Genomic DNA, 14239 nt, shown 5'->3' on the forward strand with positions numbered 1-14239 from the left:
GTGTGTGTGTGTGTGTGTGTGTGTGTGTGTGTGTGTGTGTGCGCGCGCGCATGCATGATGGATGTGTGGGCATTAATGCTACAGCCTGTAAATGGATGTCCACAGGCAACTTTGTGTAGTTGGGTCTCTGAGTTCAAGGGATTACCCTGGGATCAGCATGCTGGCACCTGCTAGGCCATCTCACCAGGTGGGCTCTCCTTGTGAGTAACTAAGTATTTAACAGCCTGAATGTTGTTGAAGAAGCTGTTACCTTCTCTGTAGACGGACTACACGGAACAGCCTAGAGTTAGCATTGTTAGTCTCTCTGGCGTGAATTGTCACTTTTCTAAGCAGGTAGGTGAGGAATTTCTCCTGAGGCCTGCTGTCAGCTTGTGCAGGACTAAGTTTTGGTTTGAGGCCAGAGCCACTGATGGTATATTTCTAACTGCAGCTAAGTCATGTGCTAAGCCAGGTGTTTGCGCGGAGTAATGGACTCTTGAGGCAGGAGACTGCACAGTGAGAACTGTGCTTCTTTCTTTCATTCGGATACTTTAAATCATGGTTCCAGCCCAAGAGTTGCTAGTGATAAAATCAATTATAACTTTGCCAACCAATAGAGTTAATCATCCAGGCTAAGAAGTCCAGGGGCTATGACGTGACTCCCGGGTCCTGTCAGAGTGGAGCTTCTGGAGGGGTGAATTCTTAGTAGTTCGGCTCCCACTTTGCGTGCTGTTCTTTAGAGTAGTGTGGCATTCTCAGGTGTCACTAGGGTTTCAAGAAATGATTCCTGTGTGTTACACCAGTCTAATCTACTCTGCTTGGTGTTGTTTTGAGCACAGTTTGTCAGTCTGAAATAGATACTCCTTCTTCCTGTGCTAGCAGATACTACTCCAGCGGCTGCCCCGGCCGCTGTCTCTGCCGGAAGCTGCCTTGTGTACTCTGTACACACTGGCCCATTTAGTCAGACCAACAGCTGTACAGTGTGGCTGTTTTATTTTTACTCTAAAATGGGCAGCCTGGTGCAGTGAGTTTAAGTAAAACTGCTGAAGGGCACAGAGCTATTGTGTGGTTTACAAAAACAATTGTCAGAATGACTTCAAAACTCAGGCCTTTCTCAGAAAGCCCACCTTTCTCATACAGGAATGACAGTGCTGACAAATCTATGCCAAGTCCAGGAGTGAGATGAGGCAGGAACAGGGTGGTGATACAGTAATGATGTTGTTTCTCATTGCAACTTTGAAGGAATTCTTTCTTTGAACTGAAGTTCATCATTAACACATTGCATTAATTTGGTGAATATAAACATATTTAATGTATGTGTAAAGTATGATCCAAGTGTGATACTCGGTACATCCCAGAGACAGTGAGGGAATACTTATTTGCTGTGTGTGTGTGTGTGTGTTTGTTTGTATGCATTCACATGACTTTTCAGTGCTTCTAGAAACAAGGCTAACACAGAATCAAAGCAGATTTGCTGTGGCTCGTGCTCTCTTTAGTTATTACAGGCAATGTCAGCTGGAGAGGTGGCCAGGAAGGTGTCAGTCAGGACAGTGCTTGCCACGGAGGCACAAGGACCTGAGTTCAGTTTACAGGCATCCAGATGCTGTCCAGACCAGCCTAACGTTAGCGAGAAACCCTGTCTTAAAAACCACAACCAAAAAAAAAAAAAAAAAAAAAAAAAAAACCCAAAACAGAGAAAGGGGAAAGGAGAGCACTGACCCCACAAAGCATCCTCTGAGCTCCATTCGCTTTCTATGGCACGCGCCACATATAAACTCCCATACACATAAGCACACAGTCAAAAATGTAAAACGTGTTTAAAAAAGAGCTTTAATGCAGAGGAAAACCTAAAATTCCTTTAAGCTTTAAAACTAAGAATTTTGGGATAGGCAAGATGGTGGCTCAGCAGGTAAACCGCCTTTGCCACAGGAACCTAGAGAAGCCATGTAAACGGCGGGGAGAACCAGCATCACAGAGCTATCCCCTGGCTTCACATGCATGCCATAGGATGTGCTTCCCTAGCAACGCCAAGGCTGGCTTTGTAGGCAATAGTCCGTGCTTACCTAGGCCCTGGTGACTCTCCAGCACCCTTCTCCTGTGGTTTTCTCTGAAAGTAAGAAATGTAATAAGCTCTCCGTAAGAAGTGCTAGGAAGACTCTGTACCCCATGCTGTACATGAGGAGGCCAGTAGGAGAACCATGCCACATGCCGCTGCACATTGCAGCTCCTGGGACAGGACCAGGGCCTTTCTCTATCAGGGGACAACAAGATAAGTCAGGCATAGAATGTAAAGTTCATCTTTGGAAACTTGGATTATTTATAGTAAATGTTTAGAATGCCTTCTGAGATGGTGTCCTTTCAGCCAAGAAGCTGCTGCCTGGAATCCTAGTAGTTGGGAAGTTGAGGCAGTAGGATTGTTGTGAGTTCCAGGCCAGCTTGGGCTAGAGATTGAGCCCCTGTCTCAAACAATAGTAATAGCAAAAAGCTCCCCCCCCCCCCCAAAAAAAACCCCAAAGACCCAAAGCTTCCGATGGCTGGAAAGGTGTTTGTAATCTCTGGGGATAATGAGCCAGATCTTAGGAAATGTGAGGTTCTTGGACATTTCTGCTTAGTTCAGTTGTGTTGCAGAGCCTGTTCGATAGGCCAAGGTTGATGTGGGGATGGGATGTCAAAGTTAAGGAGGTAGCTTAAGGGGCTGGAGAGATGGCTCAGCAGTTACAAGCACTGGTGCTCTTCTAGAGGACCTGAGTCTGATTCCGGCGTCCATGTGGCTGTCTTTGACTCCGGGCCCAGGGGATCTGACGCCCTCTTCTGGCCTCCGTGGACCCCAGGCATGAAGGTGCTGGATACATAGACATTCAGGCAAAACACATATATAAACTAATAAAACAAACTTAGTGTCTTTTGTTATTTTTTGAGGTAGGGTTTCTCTGTGTAGCCCTTGCTGTTCTGGAACTCTTTGTAGACCAGGTTGGACTCGAACTCAGAGATCTACCTGCCTCTGCCTCCCAAGTCCTAGGATTAAAGGCATGTGCCACTGCTGCCACAACCACCTGGCATAAACAAGTTATCTTAAAAACCACTCATTCAAAGAACATCCCACTATCTAAACTGGAAGTGGGGCTATGTAAAGTGGAATTCTTAAAACAAAAATGAAGGCTAGCTTTTCAATGTGCATTTCTTTCTTCCTCTTTTTTGGTTTTTCGAGACAGGGTTTCTCTGTGTAGCCTTGGCTGTCCTGGACTCGCTTTGTAGACCAGGCTGGCCTCGAACTCACAAGAGATCCTCCTGCCTCTGCCTCCCGAGTGCTGGGATTAAAGACGTGCGCCACCACGCCTGGCTTTCACTATGCATTTCTTAGCAGTACACAGTTCCTGCAACCGAAGGATCATCTTCCTAGTTCGATAACTTTTTTTCTAGACCATCTTTTTCTAGACCATCTCTTAAACTCAAAAAAAAAAAAAAAAAAGACAAACGGCCCAATGATGTGCTTCAAGTAAAAGCACCTGTTGTGCAAGCCTGACCACCTCACTTTGTCCCAACTCATGATAGAAAGAGAGAACTGACCACTGGGTGTTGTCTTCTGACTTCTTTCTCCTGCACACCTACAGCTGCACGTTCCTGCACACACACACGTGACCACATTAAAAGGCAGCTGTAAAGAAACACAGTTGGGAATTCATGCTGCGTGTTCAGACTGTCAGCACCCCACCCACTCTCACACTGACTTTATGTCATTAGCTTTTCCTTGGTGCTTTAGAAGCTTTCTCTACCAGTCACATGTCTTTAGCAGCATAGTCTGTTATTCCAGCCTCATATTAAGCATAGGTATTCATTTTTACAAGTAAACAGTTAAGCTTTAGGTTACCTTTTGTAACCTTGATTTCACATTTGGAGATGTGTTCCCAGACCTTTAGTAGCATACAGCTATAGCCAGTGGGTTTTTGTTTTTGTTTTGTGTGTCCTACATCTGTTTGATGTTTAGCATTCAGGAGCATTTTGTAGTTTTGCGTATTTGTTTTTCTTTCTTAAGTTAGTATATAATTTCATGGTTCTCGTGGCATTTGCATGTACGGATGATTAGTGCTTTGTTCTTCCTCATCCTGCTTCCCTTTTGCCCTCACCATCCTCTGTGAACCCCTCCAAACAGCCCTCCCTCTGCTCTCCTCCAAGATCTCTTCCTTTTATCTCATAGTCCTCTTCCTACTTTCCTGACCAAACACTCTCTCTCTCTCTCTGACTCTTTCACTCTTAAATCTAGATTTTTCATGTGAGAGAAAACATATGTGTCTCTTTTGATTTGGCTTGATTTTCTTTTTTCTTTTCTTTTTTAAAGGATTATTTATTTATTATTTTGTATGCAGTGCTCTGCCTGCATGTACACTTGCAGGCCAGAAGAGGGCATCCGATCTCATTATAGATGGTTGTGAGCCACCATGTGGTTGCTGGGAATTGAACTCAGGACCTCTGGAAGAACAGTCAGTGTTCTTAACTTCTGAGCCATCTCTCCAGCCCTGGCTTGTTTTTCTTAACACTAATTTTTCCCAACTCCTTATATTTCCATAATTTATATAGCTTTTACCACTTAATCATTATTATAAGTTGTGTTTATGACAAGCATCTCTTAAGAGAAAAATCTGTGAGTGTCCAGTTATTTTTGAGAATCCTTATGTGGATTATTTCCTTCATGGCTCCAGTTTAAGTTCTGATTGGTTTTATATAATCTGGCATATCTGTCTGTGCACATATGTACTGTTTTATATATGTATATATATATGTGTGTGTGTATATATATGTGTGTGTATGTGTGTATATACACACATACACACACATATCTGTGGAAGTCTATGTCAAAATATCTTCCTCATATTCCACCTTATTATTTATGTGACAGTGTATATATGTCATTTGCATGTGGGTGCCTATGAAGCCAGAAATCAGGTGCCCAGGAGCGGAAGTGGCAAGTCATTGTGCCACCTGATGTGGGTCAAATGCTCTTCCACCCATTCCACCTTATTTTCTTAAGATGGTAGTCTCTCACTGAACCCGGGGCACAGCAGCCCCCCCAGATCCTTCCTGGGTTACGGGTACTTCGCCCTAGTCTTTTTTGTATGGGTTTTGCATTTTACCAACTGTCATCTCCTTAGCCCCACACAAGGTTCTTTAGATCTATAATCCATACTATTATATGTATGTATTTGAATTCTCTCTCTATGTATGATATAGATAGAATCATTTGCTACGTACTGATGAATCCTGAGAAAGGCAATTTTGGGTGTTGCCATCATCAAATGACTGTCATAGCAGCTCTGGAAGGGCAGCCACGACATCGTTCAGTAGGAACCACTGTTTTAGGCATGCAGTGTGGTGTTGACTGATTGTTATACAGAACATAACTGTTTGTAGATGTGTATATTTGTATGCATCATTAGAAGTACAAAATACGTGTATTCGTATGGGTGTATAAGACTAGAAGTGCAGATTTTTCTATAAATTGAGCTACTCTCAGTTTTGAAAACCTTATTATATGAACTCATTAACACATGATTCTGTAATAGCGTGGGTCAGCCAGAGTTTCTTGTGGTCTTGTTTTATGTAGCATGCTCCCAGGCTGACCACAGTTTGAGCTTCAAAGTTAAAAGGTTTTGTCATTTAGTAGAAATGACTATCTACAGTGTGCTTAGATGAATATTAGCCTTAAGGATTTGAGGTTGGCAGAATTTGAAATTACTGTTAGTTGCTTCCATTCATCCACTGCCATTTGTAACCTGATTTTTGGAATCTTTTCTGCAGGAAGTTCTGGGAGCGCTTTATTGCCTTGTGTCATGAAAATCACAGCCTGCACGGGATTACGTTTGAGCAGATCAAGGCTCAGTTAGAGGCTTTGGAACTCAAGAAGACGTATGTGTTGAATCCACTGGCTCCTGAATTTATCCCCCGGGCTTTACGACTGCAGCATTCGGGAAACAGCAGCAGGCAGCAGCAGTCACCACCCAAGGTAAAGGCCCTGCTTCACACGGCTGCTAACAGCCGTGGACTCAGGTCACAGTTGTTGGCCAGCTGTATTTGCAGGGAACTGTCCCAGGATTTGGGTGGGTAAATGACAGCATGGCATGGTGGGGAGCTGCGTTTGTAGTCATCCCCCCTAAAAGTTGGAGATAGCTGAAAACTCCTGGAGCCTTTGTTTAACTTCCCAGCACTCCTTGCTGATAGACTTGAGGCCAGCAGCTAACATGAATAAAAGCTTAAAGGACTTCAGAGACTACTACACGTTTTATTTTTATTAAAAGAATCTAAAAACATTTGTTTATTAACTTTTGTGAGTGTGAGTATGTGTGTGTGTGCGTGTGCATGAGCACACCTGTCCCATGCATAGATGAGAAGGTCAGAGGACAACTCTCGGGAGTCCGTTCAGGCTTGGAGACCCTGCTGACCCAACCTTGCCAGCCCCAGGGACATATTTAAAAGCATGTTCATACAAACTATTCTGTAAAGGAATTATGTTTTAAAATAATGTTTTAAGAAAGAAGAGCATTCAAAATTTTTGATGACCATTTCATTTCAAGTGGTGTTTGGCACAGTTCAGATGACTTGCTGGATTCTTGAAGATGAAATGGTTCTGCAGTCTGAACGCAGCCTGTTTGGAATGGGACGGAGCTGGAGAGTGGGGGGAGGTCAAGGCCATTTTCAGTTTTGAGCCACAGTTATTTTGAGCAAAGGCAGCTGGCTTGTTTGCTCCAGTGCATGGGGAAAAAAATTTGTTGCAGTTAGCATCCTGGCAAGCAGATTCTGAGAGTGGCACGTGAGGGATATGGCAGTCCGTTGGTTCCTTTATAGTAGGTTCGGGATTAAACTCATTGATCTGAATTTAAAGAGTATGTTAGCGTTGCTCTTTGTTATACACATAACGTGAGCAACAGTGAATGGCTTAATAGTTTGAAGGTCTTTTAGCTAAATAGGTGCTAAGCTTGAAATGCCTCTGTTAATGCACAGTCGTATGTTCTTAGCTTAGTTAAAACACACTGTGCTTTGCTTCGGTGGTTTGGTGTTATTAGAGGACAAAGCATTCTGCTCAGATGAGTTACTTCCATGTGCCGTGTGTTGATGCTAGAAGCATAGATGAGCAAGCTGCCTCAAGTGCTTTTGTGGCAGAATTCGATGGATGATAGCAGGATGGCAGAAGCAGGAGGTGGAGTCAGACACACCGTGGGGCTCTTGATGAGGATGAGAATGTTGTAGAGGGCAGGGAGGCAGGGGCTTGGGAGACTACAAATAAACAAATAACAGCAGTGGCACCAAGCTAGCTCAACTGCATTGTTTTTTCTTGCGTTAGTTATCGCCCTGGCTTCTGTGCCTAGAAGGAACTCTGTAATAGATGCTTGAAGTACTTTCTACCTGGTTGATTCGTATGCTCTATATCCTAGTATCTGGGAGACAAAAGCAAGAGGGTCAGGAGTTCAAGGCCATTCTTGACTAAGCTATAAATTCAGGCTAGCCTGGGCTACATGACACTCCATCTGAGGGGGAAAAATACCTTTTTTTTTTTTTTAAATGAACAAGGAATCTGCAATACAACACTGTAGCAAATACCTGATACTGTTGACTTACAAAGTGCTAAGGTTTATTTTGTCTCACAATTTAAGAAGTTTTAGTCTGCAACCAGTCTGTCCCTTTGCTGTGGGTCAGCTATGTGTCATGGTAATAAAATCAAATACTTCATGGTTGGGAAGCAAAAATGTGAAGAAAGAGGATTGGCCTGGCCACAGATTCCCCCAAAGGGGTGTGCTTTAGTCTTGAAGACCTCCCACTCAGCCCCACCTCTTACAGGGTCCATCACCTGCTGAGGATCAAGTCTTTTGGGGGAGGGGGGAACATTTCAGATCCAAACTACAGCAAGCTCTACAAGAGAACAGGGGACAGACGGGGGACATTTTTTCAGGGACCACAGGAGCTTAGGGTATGTGAAAGTTGGGAATGTAGGGCTGACACGTGACTCAACAGCTGGAAGCATTGCTATGCCAGCATGATGACCTGAGATGGAGGAAAGAGGGTAACCCCCAAGACACTCCTCTCCTCATCACACACACACACACACACACACACACACACAAATAATTTGAAGAGATTTTATTTTTAATATAGCATCTACTGTGTATTCGTGGAACTTGCTGTGTAGACCAAGCTGGCATCAACTCTGCTTGGTCTGTCTGCCTTGCCTCCTGAGTGCTGAGATTAAACTTGTGACTACCATATCTAGCTCCAGCCTTTATTTTTATTTTTTATTTTTTAAAAAGATTTATTTATTATGTGTATAATCTTCTGCCCGTATGTGTGCCTGCCCGCCAAAAGAGGGCACCAGATCTCATTATAGATGGTTGTGAGCCACCATATGGTTGCTGGGAATTGAACTCAGGACTTTTGCAAGAGCAAACAGTACTCTTAACCTCTGAGCCATCTCTCCAGCCCCTTTATTCTTATTTTTGACTGTGTGTATATGGACATGTGTGTGGCGGGCTCGTAATGTGAATACAGTGCCTGTGTAGGCTAGAGGAGGGCATCTGATCCCTTGGAGCTGGAGTTGGACAGTTGTGAGCACTGGACTTGGGTGCTGGGAACTGACTCAGGTTCTCGGCAAGAGCAGTATGTGCTTCTAACCATTGAGCCATCTCTCCTGTCCTCCAAATTAGTAAACATTTATTGGATGAGTAAGTGGGGAAAACAGAATGAGTGATGGAAAAAGTAAACGTTTAAACAGATGAATGGGAGATGATACAAATTACTTATAGATGTAAAATATATAAGCTACATTTGCCTATAAAAGATCGCACATTAGCTCCTTAGCAAAGAATACACATGCTGAGATTCATTAGCAGATGAAACTAAGAATTATTTCAGAATAACTTGTGCACGTAGTTAGCTCTCGCTGGCTGCTACACTCGGGTTTGATTATAAGCTACCAAGCTTTTGCCCAAACCCAGTAAATCTGCTTACCCGCTGAATCAAAGTATGGTGAGTCGCTGTGCTCCGTGAGCTATGTGGAGTGTAGGAGTAGACATAAAGACATGACAGCTCTTCAAGTGCCAGGCCCTGGTGTGCTTTTGTCCTTAGTGTATCACATAGCGCCTTAAGTGGTACTGTCCGTCAGCCCACAAGCAGCCCCTGTGAAGCAGGATGAACCTCAGCTATGGGTACCTTTGTATCAGCTTCCCACAGCTGCTCAATCTTACCGTTAGCCTAGGGCCTTAAAAGGAACACGGATTTGGTTGGAATTGACTGCTTCATTTCTCTGTTCTGGGGTTTAAGGCTGTGACCTGGGTATTGGCCAACAGGGCTCCTAGATGCCCTGCGAAGAATCTGCCTCCAGATGATGCCGGTGGTCAGCAGGACCCAGATCCTTGTGGTTTTAGGACTGATATCCTTGTCTCCTTGGTGACCATGCTCTGTTAATGCAGATGCCTCTGGGTGTCACTGCCTATTTAATGAAGCCCCCAGTGATGGGTGTTTGGGTCTCTTAAGCATTTATCACACATGTAGATCACACTGTGATGAACATCTGTGCCCAGATCCCTGATTATTTCATTTGGATAAATTCCTGGAAGTGCAATTACAGTATTAAAGTCTCAGTGCGTTTTTGGCGCTTCTGATCTATGTTGCCCAAATTGCCTCCTAGCAATTAACTAAATTCTCTCTCAAAATCATCAGCATCTCTTGCTTTTTTTTTTTCCAGAGAAAATTGAATTCTTTGAGATACTATGAATCATACTAAAAAATAAAAATCAAATTGTGTTAGTATGGTTCTCGCCTTCTTGAGTAGAACACTAAAAGTTTCTTTTTGAAAAACAACTTTTATGTGTTGTCATTTCATTTCTAGAGCAATTTTAGGGATGTTATTTATGGGATAAAAATAGATTTTCATTGTATTGATTGCACATTTCATTGTAGTTCCAGCACATGGAAGGCAGGAGGGTCACTGAGTCCATGGCCAGGTAAATTCTAACAAGTTCTAGACCATAGGTTATATAACAAAAACCAAACCAAACTAAAATTGATTTAAACAGAGAGTTTGTGGGGCTGGAGATGCAACTCTCCTGGGAGAGTGCTTGCCACTCTCAGCGTTTGCAGAGCCCTGGCTTCCGCCCCTAGCACCACATGAAAGAGGGCATGGTGGCCACACCTGGAATCCCAGCACTTTCAAGATAGAGGCAGAAGGTCAAGGTCATCCTTAGCTACATTGCCAGTTTGAGGTCAGCCTGGGTTACATGAGAGCCTGACTCAACAAAACAGGGCCTGAAGAGATGGCTCAGAGGCTGAGAAACTGCAAAGGCATGAGGGCTGGAGTTTGCATCCTAGCAGCTTTGTAACAAGCCTGGCATCTCCCAAACTCCTGAAGATTAAGCTCTTGAGAGACTAAATACCCTCCTCCTGCCTCTGTGCCTACACACCCTCCCCTAACTGTGCTCATGCACACAGAGCAGATAAAGCAAATCTTCAAAGTACAAAACAAAACAAAAAAGTATTTTAGATGTCATCAGTTTTGAAGCAGAAAACTGAAGATGCAGCAATGCTGCCTGAGAGCATGGACCTAAGGAAAGTTGGCTTGACGTCATCGAAATAGTTCCTGACTATAGCCTGCAGTTTAAAATTATTAACTGTATTTATATTTAATTTGCATATGCTTAGGAAAAACTTTGTTCTCTAATGGCAACACATGCTTAGGTTATCGTGTATTTGTTTTTGTCTCTACAGGGGAGAAGCCTCCATCACCCACAGAGTGATCATTTCCAGAATGACGGAATTGGTGAGTACAGAGGTTAGCCCAGGAAAGCTTGCTTTTGAAAGACCATTTGTCTTTGCCCCCACACCCCCTTCTCTTCCGCCCTTTACGTCCTACCCCTGCTCCACCCCCATCTTTTAGGCATATACAAATATGAGCTTAGTGAATTCTTACTCTTCTGACAGTGTGTTGATTTCTGAAAAGTGGATGGATTCTAGCTAGCAGCGTGCATAGCCTTTTACACAGCATAGGTGTTCATGAGGTATTTCTGTCCTATAAATGTTGGGCCATGCAACTTTCAAGATAAGGTTATTAGAACGATCTTGAATACTGTTGTCATACTTGCTTAACCTTCACTGTGTATGTGGCTGTGTGACAACCACAAGTCAGAGCCTGATTCTGAAGAACTGTCTGCTCCTTGTCTTGAGGCTACGGTTTGCAGTTTTGCATCACGGTTCTCTGTCTTGAAGACGCATCTCCGCCCTCTCAGGAGTTAACCTGGCAGGCTCTGGAGAGCACTCTTCGCACAGCTGCAGCTGATGTTCAAGGGCACTGTGGAGCGCGGCTGGTCCTAATGTGCTTGACTCTGCACACTGCACACTTTTCTTTGGTGGAAGCATCTCTTGGGTCACCTGGGAAATGTGGTTTGCTATTGGATGATTAGAGCATTTTGTCAAAGTCAATGTGTACAGCTGTTGAGTCTCCTTTTTGTTTTGTTTGTTTTTCAGTTCAGCCCAATCCTTCTGTACTTATTGGCAATCCTATTAGAGCATTTACTCCTCCGCCCCCTCTTGGACCTCACCCAAACTTGGGGAAATCTCCAAGCCCCGTTCAAAGAATAGATCCTCACACTGGGACAAGTATTCTTTATGTACCTGCTGTCTATGGAGGGAACGTAGTGATGTCGGTGCCTTTACCTGTAAGTGGACGTTTGAAACACTTTCTCCTGAATAAAGTAATGGCTTTTCAGTGCTGGCCGTCGGACTGAGGGTCTTGTGCATGTTCAGCCAGCAGTCACTACGGAGCCACACCCTCAAGCTCCACTGTTTTATTTTTACCTTTCCAGCATCCATAAAATGACTCGTGTCTAACTACTAAGTTTGCATTGACCAAAGAAATGTGTATTACCATGTGTAACTTGCTGCTTTATCAGAATCTGTGGGTCACGTGATTTGATTCAGACGCCTTTAAATTCTTCTAAAATGTTTTTTAAATGAGGAATGAAGCTTTTATTTTGTCTTTCGAATTTTATTCTCAGTCATGAGCTGTTGCTAAGCCGTGGAGTTATTGGAGGAGCCAGAGACCTTTAGTTCTCTTGGGTCTGACTTTGTCTAGGGAAATCCATGTTTATGAGGCATTAGTAGCACACAAGAACACTACTGAATCCTGGAAAAAGATTTTCGAGAGCTTCCATCTGATACATAAATCCATATTATTTCCTTTTGAAATGTTTTGGGTTTTTTTTTTTTTTTTCAACTTGTAGAAGCAAAGATTTCTAAATTTAGAAGTTTTAGTCTAGGAAACAATTTAGTTGCTTTAAGTGAGGTAATTCAGTGAGAGGTGATCTTGTCAGAGAGTTTTGCCATGCCTGCCCATGGCCACAAGGAGAAAACTGCTGAACTGCAAGCATTCTCCTGTTGGCCGTGGTGGGTCACAGGCACGGCAGCCAAGCAGAGTAATTGTCAGTAAGGGCAAGGGTTTCACGCCTGCGCCTTGGAGGCTTCAGCTTTGAGCTGAGTTATTTCTTCCCGGACAGCCTGGCAACATGATACACGGTCTGCTTTAAATAGGCTGTCTGTTGGGATTTCTATTTCATTTACTAGGTCAGAGAAGATTTTAGTATATATGTTCTCTGTGAGTCTGTGTCCAGCAGTTGTAACAGTGATGACAGCAGTTGTCATTGTCCTCCCTCTGTGTCACCCTGTAATGATCACGTATATCTAAGCATGCTTTGCTGCCTCTGATTCAAGGTAGTGTTGAATCGATCAAAAGCACTAATTAAGAGAATGGCCTGCTTGAATTTTACCCGTGTGAGTAAGCAGTAAATGACTGTCATTCACGTGAAGTTAGAATACCCAGTCTTTGAGTTCAGACTCCTTAGCCTTCCCCTCCAGTCTTTGATTGAGTCTATTAATCTATGTAACTGTGCACTTCTGACATGAAAGCGCTTCTTCATGGTAACCTGTGATGTGTACACCATGTGTGGGAAATGGTTTGTGAGTACAAACTGCTTTGCTATCTTGGGGAATAAGTACCACTTTCAAGTCCTCATTTTCTTCTAAACCCTGCACCACCCACCCCCCCCCGCCATTTGTCCAAACAGGCTAATTTAATGATTCATTTTTCCTTACCTGCTAAGGATTTTGAGAGCCAGATTTTAGCCAGTAAGGACACAGTAGCAATTCTCAACCCGTTGTTACTGTTCAGCGAGAGCAATGGTAGTTGAATAAAGTGTCATCTCTGTATGTTTTTAGCTAATAGACACTATCAGTCTATGTTCAGAAATACACTCAATTCAATTACTTTTTTTCTTGTACTAATTTAGGTGCCATGGACAGGGTACCAGGGTAGGTTTGCAGTTGATCCTCGGATTATTACACACCAGGCAGCGATGGCCTACAATATGAACCTATTACATACACACGGACGTGGGTCGCCAATCCCTTATGGCCTTGGACATCACCCACCTGTCAACCTAGGGCAGCCACAGAGTCAGCACCCAGAGAAGGACCAACAGGAGCAAAACCGAAATGGTAGGTCACAGCCCCATTAGAAACCTTGTAACGTGTGCTCTGACCTCAAGTCCTTTGTTAACTTTGTGTGTGGTACGAGATGACAACTGACTCATTGGTGGTGGTGTTTTGGCATTTGGTCTAGGTCATTTGCTCTAAGAGCTTCTGTAGAAAGCTCTGGTCTCTCGTCTCTGAGCTGCCTTGAAACACATGCTGAGATCAGCTCACCGTAGTGGAACTGTTCTTTTTCACCCGCACATGTTTGTGCTCAAGCTAGACATGCCGGCCTGAGCGCTCTGGCTTTGCACGTGCCACTTAGTCTGCATGTCCCCACCTCATCCTTTGCCAAAATTGTCTAGTCCAAGGTTTTTTTTTCTTTATTTTTTCCTTTTTTTTTTTTTTTTTTTTTCCATTTCCATAAACAGTTCAGAATCAGCTTATCTTTAAGGAAACAAAAACAAAACCAGAAGCCGGCTGGGCTTTTGATTTGAAGGCAGCTATGCGCACCAGTATGCCTGATCTGGTTTACTTTAAGTCTTCAGGTCACTGTGGAAGAGCTGGAACTTTAACTAGTCCCTGGTCTAGGGACAGAGTGCGGTGCATATGTCCTATGCTTCTAGGTCTTAATTTTTGTCACCATTTAATAGCAGCTTAAATGTAAAGCCATTGATGTATTTTCTTAGGGTAGAAACTTGATTAAAATGGCTTGTTTAGAGTAAATGTCTTCCTCCTTAGTACATTACACAGATTCTGA

The 14239-nt window shown here is 43.5% G+C and overlaps 1 protein-coding gene across 3 annotated transcripts in view; it reads left to right on the forward strand.

Moving 5' to 3' along the window:
* Positions 1 to 14239, forward strand: part of Helz (helicase with zinc finger) — a 131861-nt gene that overhangs the window by 87776 nt on the left and 29846 nt on the right. For all 3 annotated transcript variants that reach the window (XM_051158932.1, XM_051158933.1, XM_051158934.1), the window contains 4 exons: positions 5773 to 5977; positions 10726 to 10777; positions 11482 to 11672; positions 13299 to 13506. In XM_051158932.1, coding sequence (XP_051014889.1) covers positions 5773 to 5977; positions 10726 to 10777; positions 11482 to 11672; positions 13299 to 13506 — 656 coding nt within the window. The remainder of the gene's footprint in view (positions 1 to 5772; positions 5978 to 10725; positions 10778 to 11481; positions 11673 to 13298; positions 13507 to 14239) is intronic.

The sequence above is a fragment of the Acomys russatus genome, chromosome 16, assembly GCF_903995435.1.
Source record: "Acomys russatus chromosome 16, mAcoRus1.1, whole genome shotgun sequence".
NCBI lineage: Eukaryota > Metazoa > Chordata > Mammalia > Rodentia > Muridae > Acomys > Acomys russatus.